At 39.6% G+C, this 21,621-nt stretch overlaps 1 protein-coding gene across 1 annotated transcript; it reads left to right on the top strand.

Annotated features, from left to right (window-relative positions):
• Nucleotides 1-20,099: 20,099 nt before the first annotated feature.
• Nucleotides 20,100-21,215, top strand: LOC311061625 (chemerin-like receptor 1; the record flags this gene model as incomplete). The annotated part of the gene is made up of 1 exon (XM_084080318.1): nt 20,100-21,215. The coding sequence occupies one exon, from the start codon at nt 20,100-20,102 to the stop codon at nt 21,207-21,209; it is 1,110 nt and encodes a 369-aa protein (XP_083936444.1). The 3' UTR covers nt 21,210-21,215.
• Between the last annotated feature and the right edge of the window lie 406 nt (nt 21,216-21,621).

The raw sequence follows: 21,621 nt of genomic DNA, 5'->3' as shown, positions 1-21,621 counted from the left end.
ACTGAGGAATGGATAGAAGTACAATATGGCACAATACCCACACTGTATGCAAAGATGTATCCTTTAAGTTATACAAACTTAAAACCAGTGGTGTAAAGTAACTAAGTTTATTGTTTAGTACGGATCCTCATTAGTCCTCACCACAGTGAAAACTACTCTTCCTGGGGTCCAAACATTCACACTTCACAATCAAATTAAAACATAATTCTACCATTACATAGTTAAAACAAAACAACAAAAATGATTGAAGATTTCGGTCTTCACAATTCTCTAAATGATTACATACCGTAGTATATTACTTTTTAGTTCACAAATCAAGAAATTACATACAAAACATTTTTTTTTAAATCTAACTATTTTACTATTAAGGCTTCCTTCAATTTCTTTTTGAAGCTTGATTTATTGTCTATCCTCAGTATATGTGGAGGGAGCCCATTCCAATGTGCTCCTGCTCTATACATTATTCTCTTAAGCGTATTAGTTATTGGTATTAAAGCCGTAGTAAAGTGATCACCCATAGCCTGTCTGGTCGCAAAGCCATGTCTAGTATTGGTGGGTTGTATCTGTAACAACACATGTGCAGGTTTACCAGTAGGCCTATGAGAAATGTTAAATAGAAATGTGAATGTCACAAGGCTACAAGTGTTTGAAATAAGGGACTTCTACTTGTAACAAAGTATATCTACTCTAGGGTTTTTTGTGTTATCATTTTAGCAATCAGTGTAATATCGTACCACTGCACTATTTGCAACTGTTAATAAAGTCAATCAATCAATCAATCAAACAATCAATCAATCAATCAATCAATCAATCAATCAATCAATCAATCAGACGGTAACAGGATAGGTGGGTACCAATAAAGAGTGGGCACCTCGGTGTTAAAATTGGCTATTTCTTTCCAAAATGTTAAAAAATAAAGTATTTGGAAAATGTTTTTAAGTAAAGTAAAGGATACGTGATTAGAACATGCTTAAACATTGTATTTATATTTCTACAATACAAAACCTTCATAACCATAAGTCATTTTTGGGCATAAACAAGAAGTTGAAGGATAAAATTAAGTCTGATTATGATGTATAGTGCATGTTCACATCATGTAGCCTATACTTTAAATGACTTAAAACCATTTTTCTTTTTTCTTTGACTAAATAGCCAATTTTACACCGAGGTGCCCAGATGTCACTAGTTCCCACCTATCCTGTATCCAATCAGTCCATCTCCAATGAGTCTTGCTTCAGTGCAAACATGTTGATGTCGGGGGCCGAATTTTGCATATGGACCTCATGCATCCATGGTCAAAGCTGCCTGCTTGTTAAATTCAATTCAATCTTTATTTCAGACCCAAGGGGGATCCATATCACAATAAAAACACCATACAAAACATAGCAATAACAGAAAAAAACAACAATAAAAAGACTTCCACCATGTTCAGTTTCGAACATACAGACAAGTGCGCCAATGGTTCCACAGTCTAGAGGAGAATCTGACAGAACTACGTAAGGGGTTATATGACAGCAATGATGTCATTTACTGACTCAGATGCCCTACACATGTGTCCTGTCCGTGTGTTAGCAGCTAATCTCTGGCACCGTTGGCCTGGTCGCTGCGAAACTGTGCACAGTGAATTCTTCACATGGGCCTGTTATAGCACCACATGGAGGCCGATTTGTGCAAAACCCATTTTTTTACATTACTCCTACAGATTTTATCCAAACGTCATGCAAATCGGTACACAGTATCTCTATAGTCATGTGATCAACACGGATCTGTCCGATTTCCCATATTCCATCCTCATTGACTAAGGTTCGCTTCCAAAATTAGCAGGATTACTCCGTTTGAACAAAATGCCTCAAATCATGAACGCAGCTTGTGATTTCCGTGAAATTTCACAAACACATTCCACTAGGCCAAGGAAGAAACGCCACCCTTTTTCACATTGGCCTGTTATAGCGCCACCAGCAGGTCTAATTTAGCAAAACACATTTTTGGAACAAAATGCCTCAAATCATGAATGCAGTGTCCGATTGCCGTGAACGACCTAAGAATAAATGGCACACTTTTCACATTGGCCTATTATAGCGCCACCAGGAGGCCACAATAACGTACCTGACCTGGCGGAGACCTGTGCTCCGAGGAGCACTTTTTCTAGTTTCCATTGCAGACCTTTCATATGTATGTGCAAATGATGTTGTGTTGCATGGTGTGATGTGTATGTGTGTTATTGCACTCAAGTCCATGGACCCAAAGGTGCCAAAAGTGTCCTAGTGCATGTCAGCACAAGGTGCAGGAAGATGTGCTTGTGGGAAAAGTGTGTAGCGTATTATTATTGTTTGACTTTATTTAAAAGTTAGTGTAGAGTAGAGGATCCAAGCCATAATCTGATACCAGTAAATAGCTTTTCCTTTATCTACGTCGTCTGATGGAGTAATATCCAGCTGTCTAAATCATTAAACTTGTGAACTACTTTTAATTAATACATGTTTAATATTCATACATATGATTGTGATGGAACATGAAGCAACGGGGGAATACAAATCGAGTGAGGAAACATTATGTTCATGTGTATTGTCCGAAACGTACAGACTAGAGAACTAAAATTACAACTAATGGAATTATCTTAAGAGAAACATGGCTTGGAAATTCCCAGTGTATAAACCAACTAAAACAGGGTGCTCCTTGCAGCGCACATCTTCGCCAGGTCAGGTGGTCTACGGCGGGATGCAAGGAAGCTGCTGGGGAAATAGCATTTCTACAACATAATGTTCAACTTTTTGCATTTGTGGTGCCCCCTATTAGGCAAAAGAGAAAGCACTTTTGGAGGTGCGCTCTATAGGGACCCCTCACCATGCTATTTAAATGTGGTGTTGATTCTTTCATCAACCCAGGGCAAATAAAGGCTGCATGGGTTGGGGATAAACAAATTATTCGCGCATCATTGTGGCCTGAGGTTATCCAACCAAGGGCCGGCACTGATGAAACCCTGCCAAAGTTTTGATAAGGACTGTCCAGCCGATAAAATATCAATTTCCATGGATTAAATATGAAAATGCTTATTAGTGCAGGTGTACAACAAGCAATACAGTGGAAGGAGGAGCAGGGAAGGGAATGGTTAGAGGAGGTAAAGTAGAGAGGACATCATTTGGAGGATGACATCAGGAAGACAGTGACTGTCTGAAGAAGAGACTTCACCAAAACACCTCTGCTATCCAAGACATTCTGCTGGCATCCAAAACGTGAGATCACTTTAACCTTGTGTTCATTGTTCATTAGAATAGTTGTTTTCAGAAGAATGTTGAAAAGAGTTGTTGAGTCATTGATTACATATATTCAACTGCACTCAAATCCAGCTATTATGTCTTCTGAACGGGTTACAGGGCAAACACAGAGTCCTAGGATGAATGACACACTGGAAAATGGCACCAACTCCTCCATCCCCTTCATATCCTCAGAAGGCAACACCAAACTGGCACTAGTAAATGTTATGAGCTCTATCCAACTCATCCTGGGTCTCCCCACCAACAGCTACGTTGTGTGGCTGATCCTGAGTGGAGCTGGTGGGACGATAGCCTCAGAGTTCTTTTATCTCAACCTGACTGCATCTGTGATCATCTTTTCCCTGACCACTGTCTTGTACTTTACATGGTTCTTCACAAGAAACATTATTGTTTTCATGGTTAGTTTCTTTGCTGGTTTATTTTGCTGGTTCTCTGTTCCATCGTTCCAGTGTTGTATCTGTGTGGAGCGTTACATAGCGGTAGTTCAGCCTGTGGTATTTCTCAGGTACAAAGCTCTTCGGTACAGGGTGGCCTGTTGCTGCGTTGTCTGGCTGACGGTATTTGCATTCAGCTTGTTATATTTTTGGTCACTAACAGTGGCGTATTACACCTTTCTGGCTTTTGCCATTGTGTGCATTTCTGTGGTGTCTTTCTGCTGCTTCTCGGTCCTCAGAGCTCTGAAACAGCCTGGACCAGGAGAAGGACAGAGGGACAGTGGGGAGGGAAACAACATGAAGAGAAGAGCTTTTAAAATTATTCTGACCAGCTTGATAGTAATGGTACTGACTACACTGAGCTATATTCCCTTTGTTCTGACCCAACTACTGAATTATTCCAGCCCAGTTGCTTTTTACATCACATATATAATAGCCATGATGTCAGTGCTTGTTAATCCTTTTCTCTACATCCACAAAGCTGGGAAACTGCCATGCTTCAGGGAGCTCTGAAAGCAGGATAGATCTCTTACCAGACCTGTGTGTAATATTATGTTTTAAATATAATCTAAAACTTTCACTGTGTTAGAGAAACTAATTAAAATCATTCAGCTATTTGAGAAAACTGTTTTTGACATTACATTTTAATTATGCATTATTGTTCATCATTATGTAGTTTATTCATTTGTGAAAACATGTTGTTTTTCAGGCTAAAATCATGTGTGTCTAGTATAGAATTTGGTACAGGATCTGGGAAGGGTGTCCTCCAAGCCATGCTCTGACACCAGTTAATACTGTAGCATTTTCCTTTATCAATGCTATTTGACAGACTAATATCCACTGTCTAAATCATTCAACCAGCTGTTCATGAAATAAATACTTGTTAATTATTTTTTCCCCTCATATTCATAAATATGATTTTGATGGAACATGAAGCAACTGAGGAAAATGATCTATTGAGGAAACAATACGTTGCTATGTATATTGTCTGAAATGTACAGAGAGAATACAAAAAACATAACTAACACCACAAATTAGCTTGTTTGATAGACACATACTGGAATTGTCAACAAAGCTGTTATTATCTTTGAAGAGAAACATTTTGCTTGGAGCTTCCCATTGATTGACTAGAAAAGGACACCCCAATAGCTTGCTGAATATAGTCATGTTTCTGCAACAGTGACATTTTTAGCATGTGTGGCTCCCCCTATGGGTGTAAGTGAAATCACTTTTGGCTCTGTGTTGAGCCTGGGACTTAAATTTGTCAATTTTACAAATGACCACTGAGGAATGGATAGAAGTACAATATGGCACAATACTCACACTGTATGCAAAGATGTATCCTTTAAGTTATACAAACTTAAAACCAGTGGTGTAAAGTAACTAAGTTTATTGTTTAGTACGGATCCTCATTAGTCCTCACCACAGTGAAAACTACTCTTCCTGGGGTCCAAACATTCACACTTCACAATCGAATTAAAACATAATTCTACCATTACATAGTTAAAACAAAACAACAAAAATGATTGAAGATTTCGGTCTTCACAATTCTCTAAATGATTACATACCATAGTATTTTACTTTTTAGTTCACAAATCAAGAAATTACATACAAAACATTTTTTTTTAAATCTAACTATTTTACTATTAAGGCTTCCTTGAATTTCTTTTTGAAGCTTGATTTATTGTCTATCCTCAGTATATGTGGAGGGAGCCCATTCCAATGTGTTCCTGCTCTATACATTATTCTCTTAAGCGTATTAGTTATTGGTATTAAAGCTGTAGTAAAGTGATCACCCATAGCCTGTCTGGTCGCAAAGCCATGTCTAGTATTGGTGGGTTGTATCTGTAACAACACATGTGCAGGTTTACCAGTAGGCCTATGAGAAATGTTAAATAGAAATGTCACAAGGCTACAAGTGTTTGAATAAGGGACTTCTACTTGTAACAAAGTATATCTACTCTAAGGTTTTTTGTGTTATCATTTTAGCAATCAGTGTAATATCGTACCACTGCACTATTTGCAACTGTTAATAAAGTCAATCAATCAATCAATCAATCAATCAATCAAACAATCAATCAATCAATCAATCAATCAATCAATCACTCAATCAATCAGACGGTAACAGGATAGGTGGGTACCAATAAAGAGTGGGCACCTTGGTGTTAAAATTGGCTATTTCTTTCCAAAATGTTAAAAAATAAAGTATTTGGAAAATGTTTTTAAGTAAAGTAAAGGATACGTGATTAGAACATGCTTAAACATTGTATTTATATTTCTACAATACAAAACCTTCATAACCATAAGTCATTTTGGGGCATAAACAAGAAGTTGAAGGATAAAATTAAGTCTGATTATGATGTATAGTGCATGTTCACATCATGTATACTTTAAATGACTTAAAACCATGTATTTTCTTTTTTCTTTGACTAAATAGACAATTTTACACCGAGGTGCCCAGATGTCCCTAGTTCCCACCTATCCTGTATCCAATCAGTCCATCTCCAATGAGTCTTGCTTCAGTGCAAACATGTTGATGTCGGGGGGCCAAATTTTGCATATTGACCTCATGCATCCATGGTCAAAGCTGCCTGCTTGTTAAATTCAATTCAATCTTTATTTCAGACCCAAGGGGGATCCATATCACAATAAAAACACCATACAAAACATAGCAATAACAGGAAAAAAAAACAATAAAAAGACTTCCACCATGTTCAGTTTCGAACATACAGACAAGTGCGCCAATGGTTCCACTGTCTAGAGGAGAATCTGACAGAACTACGTAAGGGGTTATATGACATCAATGATGTCATTTACTGACTCAGATGCCCTACACATGTGTCCTGTCCGTGTGTTAGCAGCTAATCTCTGGCACCGTTGGCCTGGTCGCTGCGAAACTGTGCACAGTGAATTCTTCACATGGGCCTGTTATAGCACCACATGGAGGCCGATTTGTGCAAAACCCATTTTTTTACATTACTCCTACAGATTTTATCCAAACGTCATGCAAATCGGTACACAGTATCTCTATAGTCATGTGATCAACACGGATCTGTCCGATTTCCCATATTCCATCCTCATTGACTAAGGTTCGCTTCCAAAATTAGCAGGATTGCTCCGTTTGAACAAAATGCCTCAAATCATGAATGCAGCTTGTGATTTCCGTGAAATTTCACAAACACATTCCACTAGGCCAAGGAAGAAACGCCACCCTTTTTCACATTGGCCTGTTATAGCGCCACCAGCAGGTCTAATTTAGCAAAACACATTTTTGGAACAAAATGCCTCAAATCATGAATGCAGTGTCCGATTGCCGTGAACGACCTAAGAATAAATGGCACACTTTTCACATTGGCCTATTATAGCGCCACCAGGAGGCCACAATAACGTACCTGACCTGGCGGAGACCTGTGCTCCGAGGAGCACTTTTTCTAGTTTCCATTGCAGACCTTTCATATGTATGTGCAAATGATGTTGTGTTGCATGGTGTGATGTGTATGTGTGTTATTGCACTCAAGTCCATGGACCCAAAGGTGCCAAAAGCGTCATAGTGCATGTCAGCACAAGGTGCAGGAAGATGTGCTTGTGGGAAAAGTGTGTAGTGTATTATTGTTTGACTTTATTTAAAAGTTAGTGTAGAGTAGAGGATCCAAGCCATGCTCTGATACCAGTAAATAGCTTTTCCTTTATCTACGTCGTCTGATGGAGTAATATCCAGCTGTCTAAATTATTAAACTTGTGAACTACTTTTAATTAATACATTGTTTAATATTCATACATATGATTGTGATGGAACATGAAGCAACGGGGGAATACAAATCGAGTGAGGAAACATTATGTTGCTGTGTATTGTCCGAAACGTACAGACTAGAGAACCAAAATTACAACTAATGGAATTATCTTAAGAGAAACATGGCTTGGAAATTCCCAGTTTATAAACCATCTAAAACAGGGTGCTCCTTGCAGCACACGTCTTCGCCAGGTCAGGTGGTCTACCCAGGGCTGTGTCAGACGTGGGTTACAGCCGGCGGGATGCAAGGAAGCTGCTGGGGAAATAGCGTTTGTACAACATAATGTTCAACTTTTTGCATTTGTGGTATCCCCTATTAGTCAAAAGAGAAAGCACTTTTGGGGGACCCCTCACCATGCTATTTAAATGTGGTGTTGATTCTTTCATCAACCCAGGGCAAATAAAGGCTGCATGGGTTGGGGATAAACAAATTATTCGCGCATCATTGTGGCCTGAGGTTATCCAACCAAGGGCCGGCGCTGATGAAACCCTGCCAAAGTTTTGATAAGGACTGTCCAGCCGATAAAATATAAATTTCCATGGATTAAATATGAAAATGCTTATTAGTGCAGGTGTACAACAAGCAATACAGTGGAAGGAGGAGCAGGGAAGAGAATGGTTAGAGGAGGTAAAGTAGAGAGGACATCATTTGGAGGATGACATCAGGAAGACAGTGACTGTCTGAAGAAGAGACTTCACCAAAACACCTCTGCTCTCCAAGACACTCTGCTGACATCCAAAACGTGAGATCACTTTAACCTTGTGTTCATTGTTCACTATAATTGTTGTTTTCAGAAGAATGTTGAGAAGAGTTGTTTAAAATGTTTGGTTGAGTCATTGATTACATATATTCAACTGCACTCAAATCCAGCCATTATGTCTTCTGAACGGCTTACAGGGCAAACACAGAGTCTTAGGATGAATGACACACTGGAAAATGGCACCAACTCCTCCATCCCCTTCATATCCTCAAAAGACGACACCAAACTGGCACTAGTAACTGTTATGAACTCTATCCAACTCATCCTGGGTCTCCCCACCAACAGCTACGTTGTGTGGCTGATCCTGAGTGGAGCTGGTGGGACGATAGCCTCAGAGTTCTTTTATCTCAACCTGACTGCATCTGTGATCATCTTTTCCCTGACCGCTGTCTTCTACTTTGCATGGCTCTTCACACGCAACATTATTCTTTTCATGGTTATTTACTTTGCTGTTTTTTTTTGCTGGTTCTCTGTTCCATCGTTCCAGTGTTGTATCTGTGTGGAGCGTTACATAGCGGTGGTTCACCCTGTGGTATTTCTCAGGTACAAAGCTCTTCGGTACAGGGTGGCCTGTTGCTGTATTGTCTGGCTGACGGTATTTGCATTCAGCTTGTTATATTTTTGGTCACTAACAGTGGCGTATTCCACCTTTCTGGCTTTTGCCATTGTGTGCATTTCTGTGGTGTCTTTCTGCTGCTTCTCGGTCCTCAGAGCTCTGAAACAGCCTGGACCAGGAGAAGGACAGCGGGACAGTGGGGAGGGAAACAACATGAAGAGAAGAGCTTTTAAAATTATTCTGACCAGCTTGATAGTAATGGTACTGACTACACTGAGCAATATTCCCTTTGTTCTGACCCAACTACTGAATTATTCCAGCCCAGTTGCTTTTTACATCACATATATAATATCCATGATGTCAGGGCTTGTTCATCCTTTGCTCTACATCCACAAAGCTGGGAAACTGCCATGCTTCAAGGAGCTCTGAAAGCAGGATCAATCTCTTACCAGACCTGTGTGTAATATTATGTTTTAAATATAATCTAAAACTTTCACTGTGTTAGAGAAACTAATTAAAATCATTCAGCTATTTGAGAAAACTGTTGTTGACATTACATTTTAATTATATATTATTGTTCATCATTATGTAGTTTTTTCATTTGTGAAAACATTTGTTGTTTTTCAGGCTAAAATCATGTGTGTCTAGTGTAGACTTTGGTACAGGATCTGGGAAGGGTGTCCTCCAAGCCTCCAGTTAATACTGTAGCATTTTCCTTTATCAATGCTGTCTGACTGATTAATATCCACTGTCTAAATCATTCAACCTGTTCATGAAATAAATACTTGTTAATTATTTTTTTTCCCTCATATTCATAAATATGATTTTGATGGAACATGAAGCAAATGAGGAAAATGATCTATTGAGGAAACAATACATTGCTATGTATATTGACATACATCTGAAATGTACAGAGAGAATACAAAAAACATAACTAACAACACAAATTAGCTTGTTTGATAGACACATACTGGAATTGTCAACAAAGCTGTAATTATCTTTGAAGAGAAACATTTTGCTTGGAGCTTCCCATTGATTGACTAGAAAAGGACACCCCAATAGCTTGCTGAATATAGTCATGTTTCTGCAACAGTGACATTTTTAGCATGTGTGGCTCCCCCTATGGGTGTAAGTGAAATCACTTTTGGCTCTGTGTTGAGCATGGGACTTAAATTAGGCTCTATTCACAGCAGCCATATTATGAAGACATTCACAGGTGTTATCAATGATACTAATGAAGGCTCTGTTCCATTCTGGTCAAACAGAGTCAGGGTGCTGATATTGTGCATGTTGGCTCACTGGAAACACTCTGTTACACCAGTGGGTCTACAGTTGGGGTCCAGGGACCCTCATGGGCTTCCAAATGGCCCGGGTCCATTTGGTTCCATTTGTACACTCTCAGAGTTATGGGGGTCGTGGAAACCACTGTGCTACACTAAATGGAACAGAGCCTTCATTAGTATCATTGGTAACACCTGTGAAGGAAGTGATAATATGGCTGCTGTACATAGAGCCTATTTGTCAATTTTACAAATGACCAATGAGGAATGGGTAGAAGTACAATATGGCACAATACCCACACTGTATGCAAAGATGTATCCTTTAAGTTATACAAACTTAAAACCAGTGGTGTAAAGTAACTAAGTTTATTGTTTAGTACGTATCCTCATTAGTCCTCACCACAGTGAAAACTACTCTTCCTGGGGTCCAAACATTCACACTTCACAATCTAATTAAAACATAATACAACGTAATTCTACCATAACATAGTTAAAACAAAACAACAAAAATGATTGAAGATTTCGGTCTTCACAATTCTCTAAATGATTACATACCGTAGTATATTACTTTTTAGTTCACAAATCAAGAAATTACATTTTTTTAAATCTAACTATTTTACTATTAAGGCTTCCTTCAATTTCTTTTTGAAGCTTGATTTATTGTGTATCCTCAGTATATGTGGAGGAAGCCCATTTCAATGTGTTCCTGCTCTATACATTATTCTCTTTAGCGTATTAGTTATTGGTATTAAAGCCGTAGTAAAGTGATCACCCATAGCCTGTCTGGTCGCAAAGCCATGTCTAGTATTGGTGGGTTGTATCTGTAACAACAAATGTGCAGGTTTACCAGTAGGCCTATGAGAGATGTTAAATAGAAATGTCACAAGGCAAGGTGTTTGAATAAGGGACTTCTACTTGTAACAGAGTATATCTACCCTAGGGTTTTTTGTGTTATCATTTTAGCAATCATTGTAATATCGTACCACTGCACTATTTGCAACTGTTAATAAAGTCAATCAATCAATCAATCAATCAATCAATCAATCAATCAATCAATCAATCAATCAATCAATCAATCAATCAATCAATCAATCAGACAGACGGTAACAGGATATGTGGGTACCAATAAAGAGCACCTGGGCACCTCGGTGTTAAAATTGGCTATTTCTTTCCAAAATGTTAAAAAATAAAGTATTTGAATTTTTTTTTAAAGTAAAGTAAAGTATACGTGATTAGAACATGCTTAAACATTTGACGATTAAGGTCTAATATTTCTGCAATACAAAACCTGCATAACCAGTCATTTTGGGGCATAAACAAGAAGTTGAAGCCCCTAGATGCCATCTACCACTCTGCTCTCAGGTTCATCACAGGTTATCCATACAACACACATCATTGCACTTTACACACTACAGTTGGATGGCCCTCTCTCTCCATGAGACGAGACCATCATTGGTACATATATATTTATAAAGCACTTTTAAATAAATCCCCAACATACATTTCATCACTGTTAAAACCAAATACTTCCACCCATCACACACGCTCTCAGGAATACATCCCATTATTAGTCCCCAAGGCCAACACCGAGCTAGGCAAACAGCTTTCGGGTTTAGTGCTCCCTTCACCTGGAACGAATTACAACGCACTTTAAAAATGGATTCCATGGTCTCACTGGGTCAATTTAAAAACTTGCTAGCCAATCTTGTTGTTTTAGATTGTCACTGTTTTAATTAAGCTGTCTTTATTACTGTTTTTTTCTGTTGGTTTGTTGTTTTCACATTTATAACTTGTTTATCCTGTTGTTTTTATTCATCATTATTATTTACACTGTTGTACTATGCTTGTAATCTCGGCATCATTGAAAATGAGGGCTCTGCCATCAATGTATCCCCGAGAAAATAAATAAAGGTTGAATGAAAAAAAAAAGAAGGATAAAATTAAGTCTGATTATGATGTATAGTGCATGTTCACATCATGTATACTTTAAATTACTTAAAACAATTTTTCTTTGACTAAATAGCCAATTTTACACCGAGGTGCCCAGATGTCCCTATCCTGTATCCAATCAGACATGTCCATCTCCAATGAGTCTTGCTTCAGTGCAAACATGTTGATGTCGGGGGCCGAATTTTGCATATTGACCTCATGCATCCATGGTCAAAGCTGCCTGCTTGTTCAATTCAATTCAATCTTTATTTCAGACCCAAGGGGGATCTAACCTGACTTCGCCAAATGGAAGAAGCTTGCGACACACATTTTGTTTCACATGTGAAATTCAATACCGCCCTCATCTGGCTGAGTCAGGTTAAGGGGGATCCATATCACAATAAAAACACCATACAAAACATAACAATAACAGGAAAAAAATACAATAAAAAGACTTCCACCATGTTAAGTTTCGAACATACAGACAAGTGCGCCAATGGTTCCACAGTCTAGAGGAGAACCTGACAGAACTACATAAGGGGTTAATTATGACAGCAATGATGTCATTTACTGACTCAGATGCCCTACACATACATAAGATTGCGTAGCACAGCAGAGCAGGTGGGTGCCCCGACACTAACAAACATCTGGCTTGCACTGGAGCTTCTTGGAGCTCTCTTGCAGCAGCCGCATACAGTCATTATATGCCACTGTGAGTCGTCTGATGCTGCCTTGCTTGTATACCATGGTACTGTGAGCATGTACTCAGAAGCTGTTGTTGTCAGTGGTGGAAAATACCTACTCAAATGTTTTACTTAAGTACCCGTATTAATACTGCAATGCAGAAATACTCTGTTACAAGTAAAAGTCCAGTATTCCAAATTTTGTTGAGTAAAAGTAGTAAAAGTACAAAAGTATTGGCATCAAAATGTACTTAAAGTACCAAAAGTAAAAGTACTCAGTATGCAGAATGTTCCATTTCCCAAGTGTTCAAAATGTATTAACATCTTTTGAAAATAGCAGATCTACAAGGTCACAACGCAACGCAAAGCCCTGCGATTCAAGTGCTTTACATAACATATTAAAGGAGTAGTTCACCCAAAAGATTAAACACCCCATGAAGCCTTGACTCCATTAAAGGGACACTTCACCCAAAAAAAACTTTGTTTCAATGGATTAGTCACCCCATGGAGACTTGAATTCATGGATTTTTGTTTTGTTTTTTGTAAGTAAGTGCAAATGTGTGTGCAAAGTTTCACCGCAATAAGACGCTGCGCTCATGATTTGCGGCATTTTGTTCGAAACGGACCACTCCTACACACTTTAGAAGTCAATCTTAGCCAATCAAGATGGAATATGAAACAGATCCGTCTTGATCTCATGAATATAGAGATAATGTCCACCGATTTATATGAAATTTGGACTAATATCCAAAAATGTGTTTTACACAAGGTGGCCTCCTGGTGGCGCTATAAAAAGCAGATGTGAAAAATGCAGGGCAAAGGTTTTTCCTTGGGCTCTAGGGAGTGTGCATACAAAGTTTTACACAGATCTGTGCAGTTATAGGTAAAAACACGAATCGGCTTGTAAAAAGTTTCAAGTGGCCTTTTTTCCTCGGCTTAGTGGGAATGTACATGCAAAATTGCATGAAAATTGCACAATGTCTTTCTGATTTTGTTCATAACGTATTCCTGGACACTTTGGAAGCCATTCTTAGCCAATCAGGATGGAATATGAAAAATCTGAAAGACCCGTTTTGTTTAATGACTATAGAGATACCGATTTGGATAATATCGGTAGGAATACTGTCAAAAAATGAAAAAAAGTGGCCTCCTGGTGGCGCTATAACAGGCCCATGTGAAAAATTCCCTGAATTGACATCCAGGGAGTGTGTGTGCACAGTTTGGCAGTGACCGGGCCAACAGTGCCGGAGATTAGCTGTTCACAGACAGAAGGACACACGGACACACGGACACGGACGGACGGACAGGGTGCAAAACATACTCTCTCGCCATTTCTTTCGGCCTGGCGGAGACAATCTTTTTTTTGCCAATGCTGCCAATGCTTTCTCAATGCAAATGCGTGGATTCATGGTCTTGTGCATTTTTCCCAGAATCCACGCATTTGCATTGACAAAGCATTGGCAGATTCCGCCCCGTAGGTAAAATAAAAGTGCGGTGGGAGAGCGCCCTTAAGCATTAATAGACGCAGAGCGGAATAAAAAGAAGTAGAAATAAAACAGAAAAAGAAGAGAATAAAATTACAGTGCAGAATAATTTGTTCAATGCATTTAATTTACTCAGTGATCATATTGGAATATAGTCCCCTGGTGATACCGTTATGCAAATGTGTGTGTTGTCTGCATAACTATGGTAACATATTTTGTTGGACGGTGGCCGTCACAAACTTAACAAACTGCCATCAGTCGGCCCCTGGTGTGCCTGTGGCCACAACAGGGGCCACGTGTGGCCACAGGCGCACCGCTGCTCCAACAATCTACTTCAAATGTGCCACAAACAATGTTCAGGGGTCGGGCCATGACAATAATCACACCAAGGGGCCATGTGTAGCCCTCAGGGACCACTTTAGAGGCCACAGGCACACTGTTGCTCCAATAGGCTCTATGCACAGCAGCCATATTGGGAATGAATTGGGCCCCTTCCTTACTTCCTTCACAGGTGTTACCAATGATACTAATTAAGGCTCTGTTCCATTTAGTGTGGCATAGTGGTTGTCTTATTTTCAAGGACCCCCATAACTCTGACGAGTCCATTTGTACACTCTCAGAGTTACACACCCACCATAAGGGGCCATTTGGGAAACGAAATGGAGTGTTTCTAGTGACCAGAACAGAGCATTCATTAGTATCATTGGTAACACCTGTGAAGGAGGTAAGAAGAGGCCCAATTTTTCTCCAAAATGGCTGCTGTGCATAGAGCCTATTCACACCAACAACTTGGCACAAATACCTTAGTCACCCTCTCTGTAAAGGCTACATGGGTGTATGATAAACAAATATCCAACCACAGGCAAAGTGTGCATAATCACTGTACGGGTGATTGAATACATTTCCATGGAGTAACCATCGGAAGCAATATGAACATGCTTATTTGTGCAGGTGTACAACAAGCAACACAGTAGAAGGAGGAGGAGGGAAGGGAATGGTTAGAGGAGGTAAAGCAGAGAGTACATCATTTGGAGGATTTGCTATCAGGAAGACAGTGACTGTCTGAAGAAGAGACTTCACCAAAACACCCAACTCAGAGATCTGAGACACTCTGCTGACATCTAAAACGTGAGATCACTTTAACCTTGTGTTCATTGTTCACTAGAATAGTCGTTGTTTTCAGAAGAATGTTAAGAAGAGTTGTTTAACATATTTAGTTGTGTCATTGTAATATTCAGACAACTGCACTCAATTCCACCCAAATTATGTCTCGCTCTTCTGAACGGGTTACAGGGCAAACACAGAGTCTTAAGATGAATGGCACACTGGAAAATGGCACCAACTCCTCCATCCCCCTCATCTCCTCAGCAGACGACAACGAACTGGCGCTACGAATTGCTATCAACTCTATCTACCTCATCCTGGTTTTCCCCACCAACAGCTACGTTGTTTGGCTGATACTGAGTGGAGCTGGTGGGACGATAGCCTCAGAGTTCTTTTATCTCAACATGACTGCATCTCTGATCATGTTTTCCCTGACCGCTGTCTTCTGCTTTGTATGGCTCTTCACAGACATCTTTATTTTTGGCATTGTTTGTGGTTTGTGGTTTTTTATTTTCTTCTTCTCTGTTCCATCGTTCCATTGTTGTATCTGTGTGGAGCGTTACATAGCGGTGGTTCACCCTGTGGTGTTTCTCAGGTACAAAGCTCTTCGGTACAAGGTGGCCTGTTGCTGTGTTGTCTGGCTGACGGTGTTTGCCTTCAGCTCGTTATATTTTTGGTCAAAAATACTGTTGTCATACATCTTACTGGGCTTTTGCATTGTGTGCATTTCTGTGGTGTCTTTCTGCTGCTTCTCGGTCCTCAGAGCTCTGAAACAGCCTGGACCAGGAGAAGGACAGAGGGACAGTGGGGAGGGAAACAACATGAAGAGAAGAGCTTTTAGAATTATTCTGATCAGCTTGATAGTAATGGTATTGACTACACTGAGCTATATTCCTTATGTTCTGTCTGCACTACTGAGCAACCCAGTTGCTAAGCACATCACATATACAATAGCCATGATGTCAGTGCTTGTTCATCCTTTGCTCTACATCCACAAAGCTGGGAAACTGCCATGCTTCAAGGAGCTCTGAAAGCAGGATAGATCTCTTACCAGACCTGTGTGTAATGTTATATTTTAAATCTAATCTAAAACTTTCACTGTGTTAGATAAACTTATTGAGGTTATTGTTGTTATTGAATTATTCATGGTAGAGAAAACTGTATTTTGAGATTATTATAATTACAATATAATTATATATTTTTTTTTTCATTCATGAAAACAAAACGTTTCTCAGGCTAAATGCATGTGTGTTTAATACTTACAAATACAAGTGTAAAAAGTCTGACATTATCACTCCTCAACTTGACTCTTATAACAGGTGATTTGACACCACTTTATCTGAAATGATTGGTAGTGAATATTGAACCATCAGATCATCTGTATTCTATGTCTACTGATCAGGGGTGTGATCAAAGGTTAATGTAATGGTAATGGTTATACCTTGCATGTGGTTAAGTTTAGACATGGGTTTGATGTAGTTTAATTACTTCACTTTATTTAAGGGGTAGTTAGTGTAAAGTTTGGTACAGGATCCACCAAGCCTAGCCTGGTAAACCATCCCCCTTCCGGAAATCTCATTTGCATTTGATGATATCAAATGGAAATGAGATATCCGGAGGGAGGGGTTTACCAGGCTACCACCAAGACATGATCTGACACCAGTTATTAGCATTTCCTTTATCGATGCCGTTTTGGCTCTATAGAAATTGGAGCCGCAGGTTGTGTGTGTGTGCCTTCTCTTTCTTTTTTTCCCCTGCAGTGCTAAAGGTGATTGGAGGCAGAGTGACAGCACCTGGTCGTGATTCATTGCCAATCAGCTAGCAGCCAGCATAAAGTCCTGGGAGAAACTCCACTTCAGTACTCAAGCCATTCTTCACCCTATGTGCTGAACTCTCATTGCCATATATATATATATATATATATATATATATATATATATATATATATATATATATATATATATATATATATAAGGAAAATGCCTAAAGAAGTGTCATTTTCCGGGAATGTTTGTACATTAATTGTAGTATAAATCACATAAATATGGAATATACACATCTATTACAAATGAAACATTAATGTCATACCATGACGTGCTTAGTGCTTAAAGTAGCTTTTTGTGCTTAATTACAGACATGGGAAGCTTCTGGTAGGGGTGTGCTGCCCTTTGTTTTGATTCACTTTTTCTCCTGTTTTTGTGGTAGTCAGGGAGACTAGAATTGTACTTTGACTTGGTGCAGATTAGTGTATTTATTTATTATTTAGTGTGGTGTTTGGTTTATTGTTTTGGCCATGGCCACCCTGACGTCTTATGCTTCTGTTCAGTTTCTGTAAAACCTTAACTTCAATATTGTTAATAAATGCATACTTTTCTTTAGTTGTTTGTGCTCATGTGTTACTGTCCATTTTTGGGGTTAACTACTCCTTTAATATCCACTGTCTAAATAATTCAACCTGTTTCATTTTCATACACGTGATTGTGAGGGAACATGAGGCAACGGAGGAAAATAAAAATCTATTGAGGAAACAATGTTTCTGTGTATATTATCTGACATGTACAGAGAAACCAAAAATAGGACAAGACGACAAATAACACAAACTAGCTCATTAGATGTACAAACACTGGAATTATCAACATAACTGGCATTATCTTTGAAGAGAAACATTTTGCTTGGAACTTCCCATTGAATGACTAGAAAAGGGCACTCCAATACATTAGTACCTTAGCTTGCTGAATATAGTCGTGTTTCTACTACAGTGACTTATTTGTAGCATTTGTGGCGCCCCTATGGGTGTACATGAAATCACTTTTGCCTCTGTGTTTAGCATGGGACTTTAATGATACAATGACTTTTGTCCCCGGTCTGCGCCGAAAGTCTTTTGAGAAAATAGCCGATCTACAAGCTTACAACGCGTTGTGAGCTTGTAGATCTGCTATGCTTCCCCCAGAACATGAATGCCGGGGTCCGAGTGTTTGCAATGCATGCTAGAGTCAGGCCAGTGTTGCATATGTATGTAATGCCTCTCAGAGAGGACCTACTGTACCTACTATTGTCATCTGGGAATGCCAGGTGGTTCAAACATATTGGGAAGAGGTAATAAAACACATTTATCATCTTACCCGCGGGAACTAGGGGTGCTGGAGGTGCGGTCGCCCCCCTCCCCCAGGAGGTTGAGGACGTTAAAATGAACAAATGATGGAAATAAAATATTTTTGACTAAAGGCCAAACAATCTCTACATGGGCTGGGGGTTTAGGTTGTGCAGTTACCTTGCAATATGATGTAACTCTAAATATTGAGATATTTTCGATAGTTGCTCCATTGATTAGAAATTGATCCAAATTCCTCATTGCACAGTGAACACATACAAAGTTTTGTAATGTACAGTCTATAACATGACATGGGTCCCCTTGCTGTGATACATACTGTATAGCTACACAGTTGGTTTGTAATGTATAAAATTGTGAAACCCAACATGATTTTATTTTAATAAATATGTTTCAAGGAAGGCAACCCGACTGAATCCGCAGTAGCCTAAACTAAGTCACTTAATTGGCTGTGGTACAATCAGAAGACTGAGAGACAAAATGATTTATACTGCAAAGACTCTCTCTCTCTATGCATAGCCTAAACTGGTGGTTCCCAAATTATTTCAAGGGGTCCCCAGATGATTAGATAATGATCCAAGTTTTATTAGCCTTTGGTCCTGAGGTTAAACTTTGTAGAAGAGGGCAGGGTGCCAACCTGTGAGGATCGCGAGGAGGATCTCATACTGTTTAGTCTCACCGTAAGAAGAACCTTGGCTCAAGTCCACTTTAATGTTTTTTTTTTGGTCCATATCCGTTTCCATTCTCAAGCATGCATTATTTTGTACACTTTAGTTGCATTTAATTCATTATTTTGTGTAATTGCTTGGATAATTATATTGACACTTTTAGTAGTTGATGATCAAATTGACAGCTTGTGTAACATAGTTATACTAACATAGTTATACTTCTCTCTTGTATCTGTTTGTACTCAGTTTCTTCCCACGGTATGACAAAACTGCCAGTGAAGATGGCGTCATAATCCTGTTGATGAGGAAATTGACAGCTTGTGTAACATAGTTATACTTCTCTCTTTTGTCCTGTTTGTAATCAGTTTCCTCCCACAGAGGTCATAATCCAGACATACACAGACATAAATATAGACGTCCGACATTTCATCAGACCTTCACAGAGATAGGAGCTTGAAGAAGACAGTTCTCTGGCTGACATCACTTCAACACATTGATACAGGTATCTATTCTTCTTTTTATTTATCTAGACAGTCTAAGGCAATGATTGCTATGGGAACATAGAGCTATCAACACTTATTTTAACATAAATATATCACTGCCCCTTTAATTGAGGGTTGTACATGTTGAAAAAGCACAGACGTACAGATTTATACAAAAGGATGATAAAAAAAGCTTATGGCTTATTTCCATTGAGGTCCTGTGTATTCAATTCATCGAGGCATTTAAAGACAAACTACAATATACAATAATATGCAAAAACATCAAATAAACGAGTAGTTATCAAAAAGAAAAATATTTGCACTAAACTGTTTTCGGGTCATTTCCGGTGATAAGCTTAGACCTTTTACAGGGGCGAGTTACAAATCGCAGACAACTGTACTGTAAGAGCTCTTTTCAGGACAGTATAAATGCTTTGACTCTTAGTCTTACTGAGCCATATGCAGGAAGAAATTTGGACAATTAAGAAATGGTGTGATAAAACAAAGCATGAACCTTTGTTTTGTTATTATACTTTTCAGGACGATGGAGATTATGACCACAACTGCTGTCTATCACAATGAAACCATGGATCTGTCTGGTAGAAACGGCTCTTTCAGGGAGGGTGAACTCTACAAATCCCTCAAGGTCGTGTCCCTCGTCATTTTCAGCCTGGTCTTTGTGCTCGGCGTGTTGGGAAACGGAGTTGTCATCTGGGTGACGGGCTTCAAAATGAAGAAAACCATCAACACTGTGTGGTATCTCAACCTAGCTGTGGCCGACTTCCTCGTTGCAGCATTCCTGCCCTTGACCATCACAGAAAGAGCTCTGGACTTCCACTGGCCCTTTGGCAAATTCATGTGCAAACTGAACTTTATCACTCTCCTCACGAACATGTTTGCCAGCGTCTACATTCTGATGGTCATCAGTGTTGACAGATGTGTATGTGTGGTGTGGCCAGTGTGGGCCCAGAACCACCGCAGTGTCAGAAAGGCGTCTTGTGTGAGTCTGTGTGTCTGGGTTCTGGCCTTAGTTTTCAGCTCCCCTTACTTCATCTTTAGGACCCATGGTCCTAGGGAAGGACCCTCCTTCCGTGATAAAGACATCATTGAGTGCTTCGACAACTTTGCGCTCACCGATGACTACAGTTCACCCGCAGCGATGCAGTTGTGGAAGTTTCGACGTGGGGCCATGATCAACACTCGCTTCCTCATGGGATTCGTGGTCCCTTTCACCGTCATCGTCTCCTGCTATTCTGTCATCATCTACCGGCTCAGGAGGAATCGGTCACTCAGCCACTCAGGTCGCCCCTTCAAAATCATAGCAGCTGTTATCACCGCTTTTTTCCTGTGCTGGGCCCCCTTTCACATCATGGAACAAATTTGGTTAGAATTCATAGAGGACATAAACAGTGAAATGCTGCAAAATGTGGCCAACATTGGGTTACCCGTAGCTGTCAGCCTGGCATTTATCAACAGCTGCCTGAACCCGCTGTTGTACGTGTTCATGGGTCAGAATTTCAAGGATGTGGCTCGCAAGTCTATCCTGAAAGTGTTGGAGAAAGCCTTCACTGAGGAGCTGCCTCAGACCAACACGTCCACAAAAAACCCAGGGATCAACAGTGAAGAGGCTACCTTGTCTAAGGCACAGGTATAGAGTAGAATCAAAATGTATTTCCCCTGGATTCCTGGGATAATGAAGGAACTCCCCATATAGGCCACGCTCATTTCTGTCGAACTAGATTACTCTTCAGATTACTCTTCAAAACACACCTTTCGCTAGCCTACAGATTTTGTCCAAAACTCACACAAATTGCTACACATTATCTCACAAAAATCATGAACGCATTGTACAATCTAAATTGTAATCACACATTGAGGGGACTCTTGAACAACACAGAACAATTTCACTTCACTGTTTGTCGCAAAAACATGACTTTCTTGCAACATATTATGTACACATACAATGTGGACAATGGAAAATGTTTCATATGATGTTATTGTCACGGGTCAACCCGTGCCCTATAGACATTAATGAGGAACTTTACATGCACACACTGCACAACTGC

The sequence above is a fragment of the Gymnoscopelus microlampas genome (genome assembly GCF_963454915.1).
Source record: "Gymnoscopelus microlampas genome assembly, chromosome: 15".
In the NCBI taxonomy this organism is placed as follows: Eukaryota; Metazoa; Chordata; class Actinopteri; order Myctophiformes; family Myctophidae; genus Gymnoscopelus; species Gymnoscopelus microlampas.
Note: the sequence above shows the minus strand (reverse complement) of the source record. Positions and strands in the feature narration are given on the sequence as shown.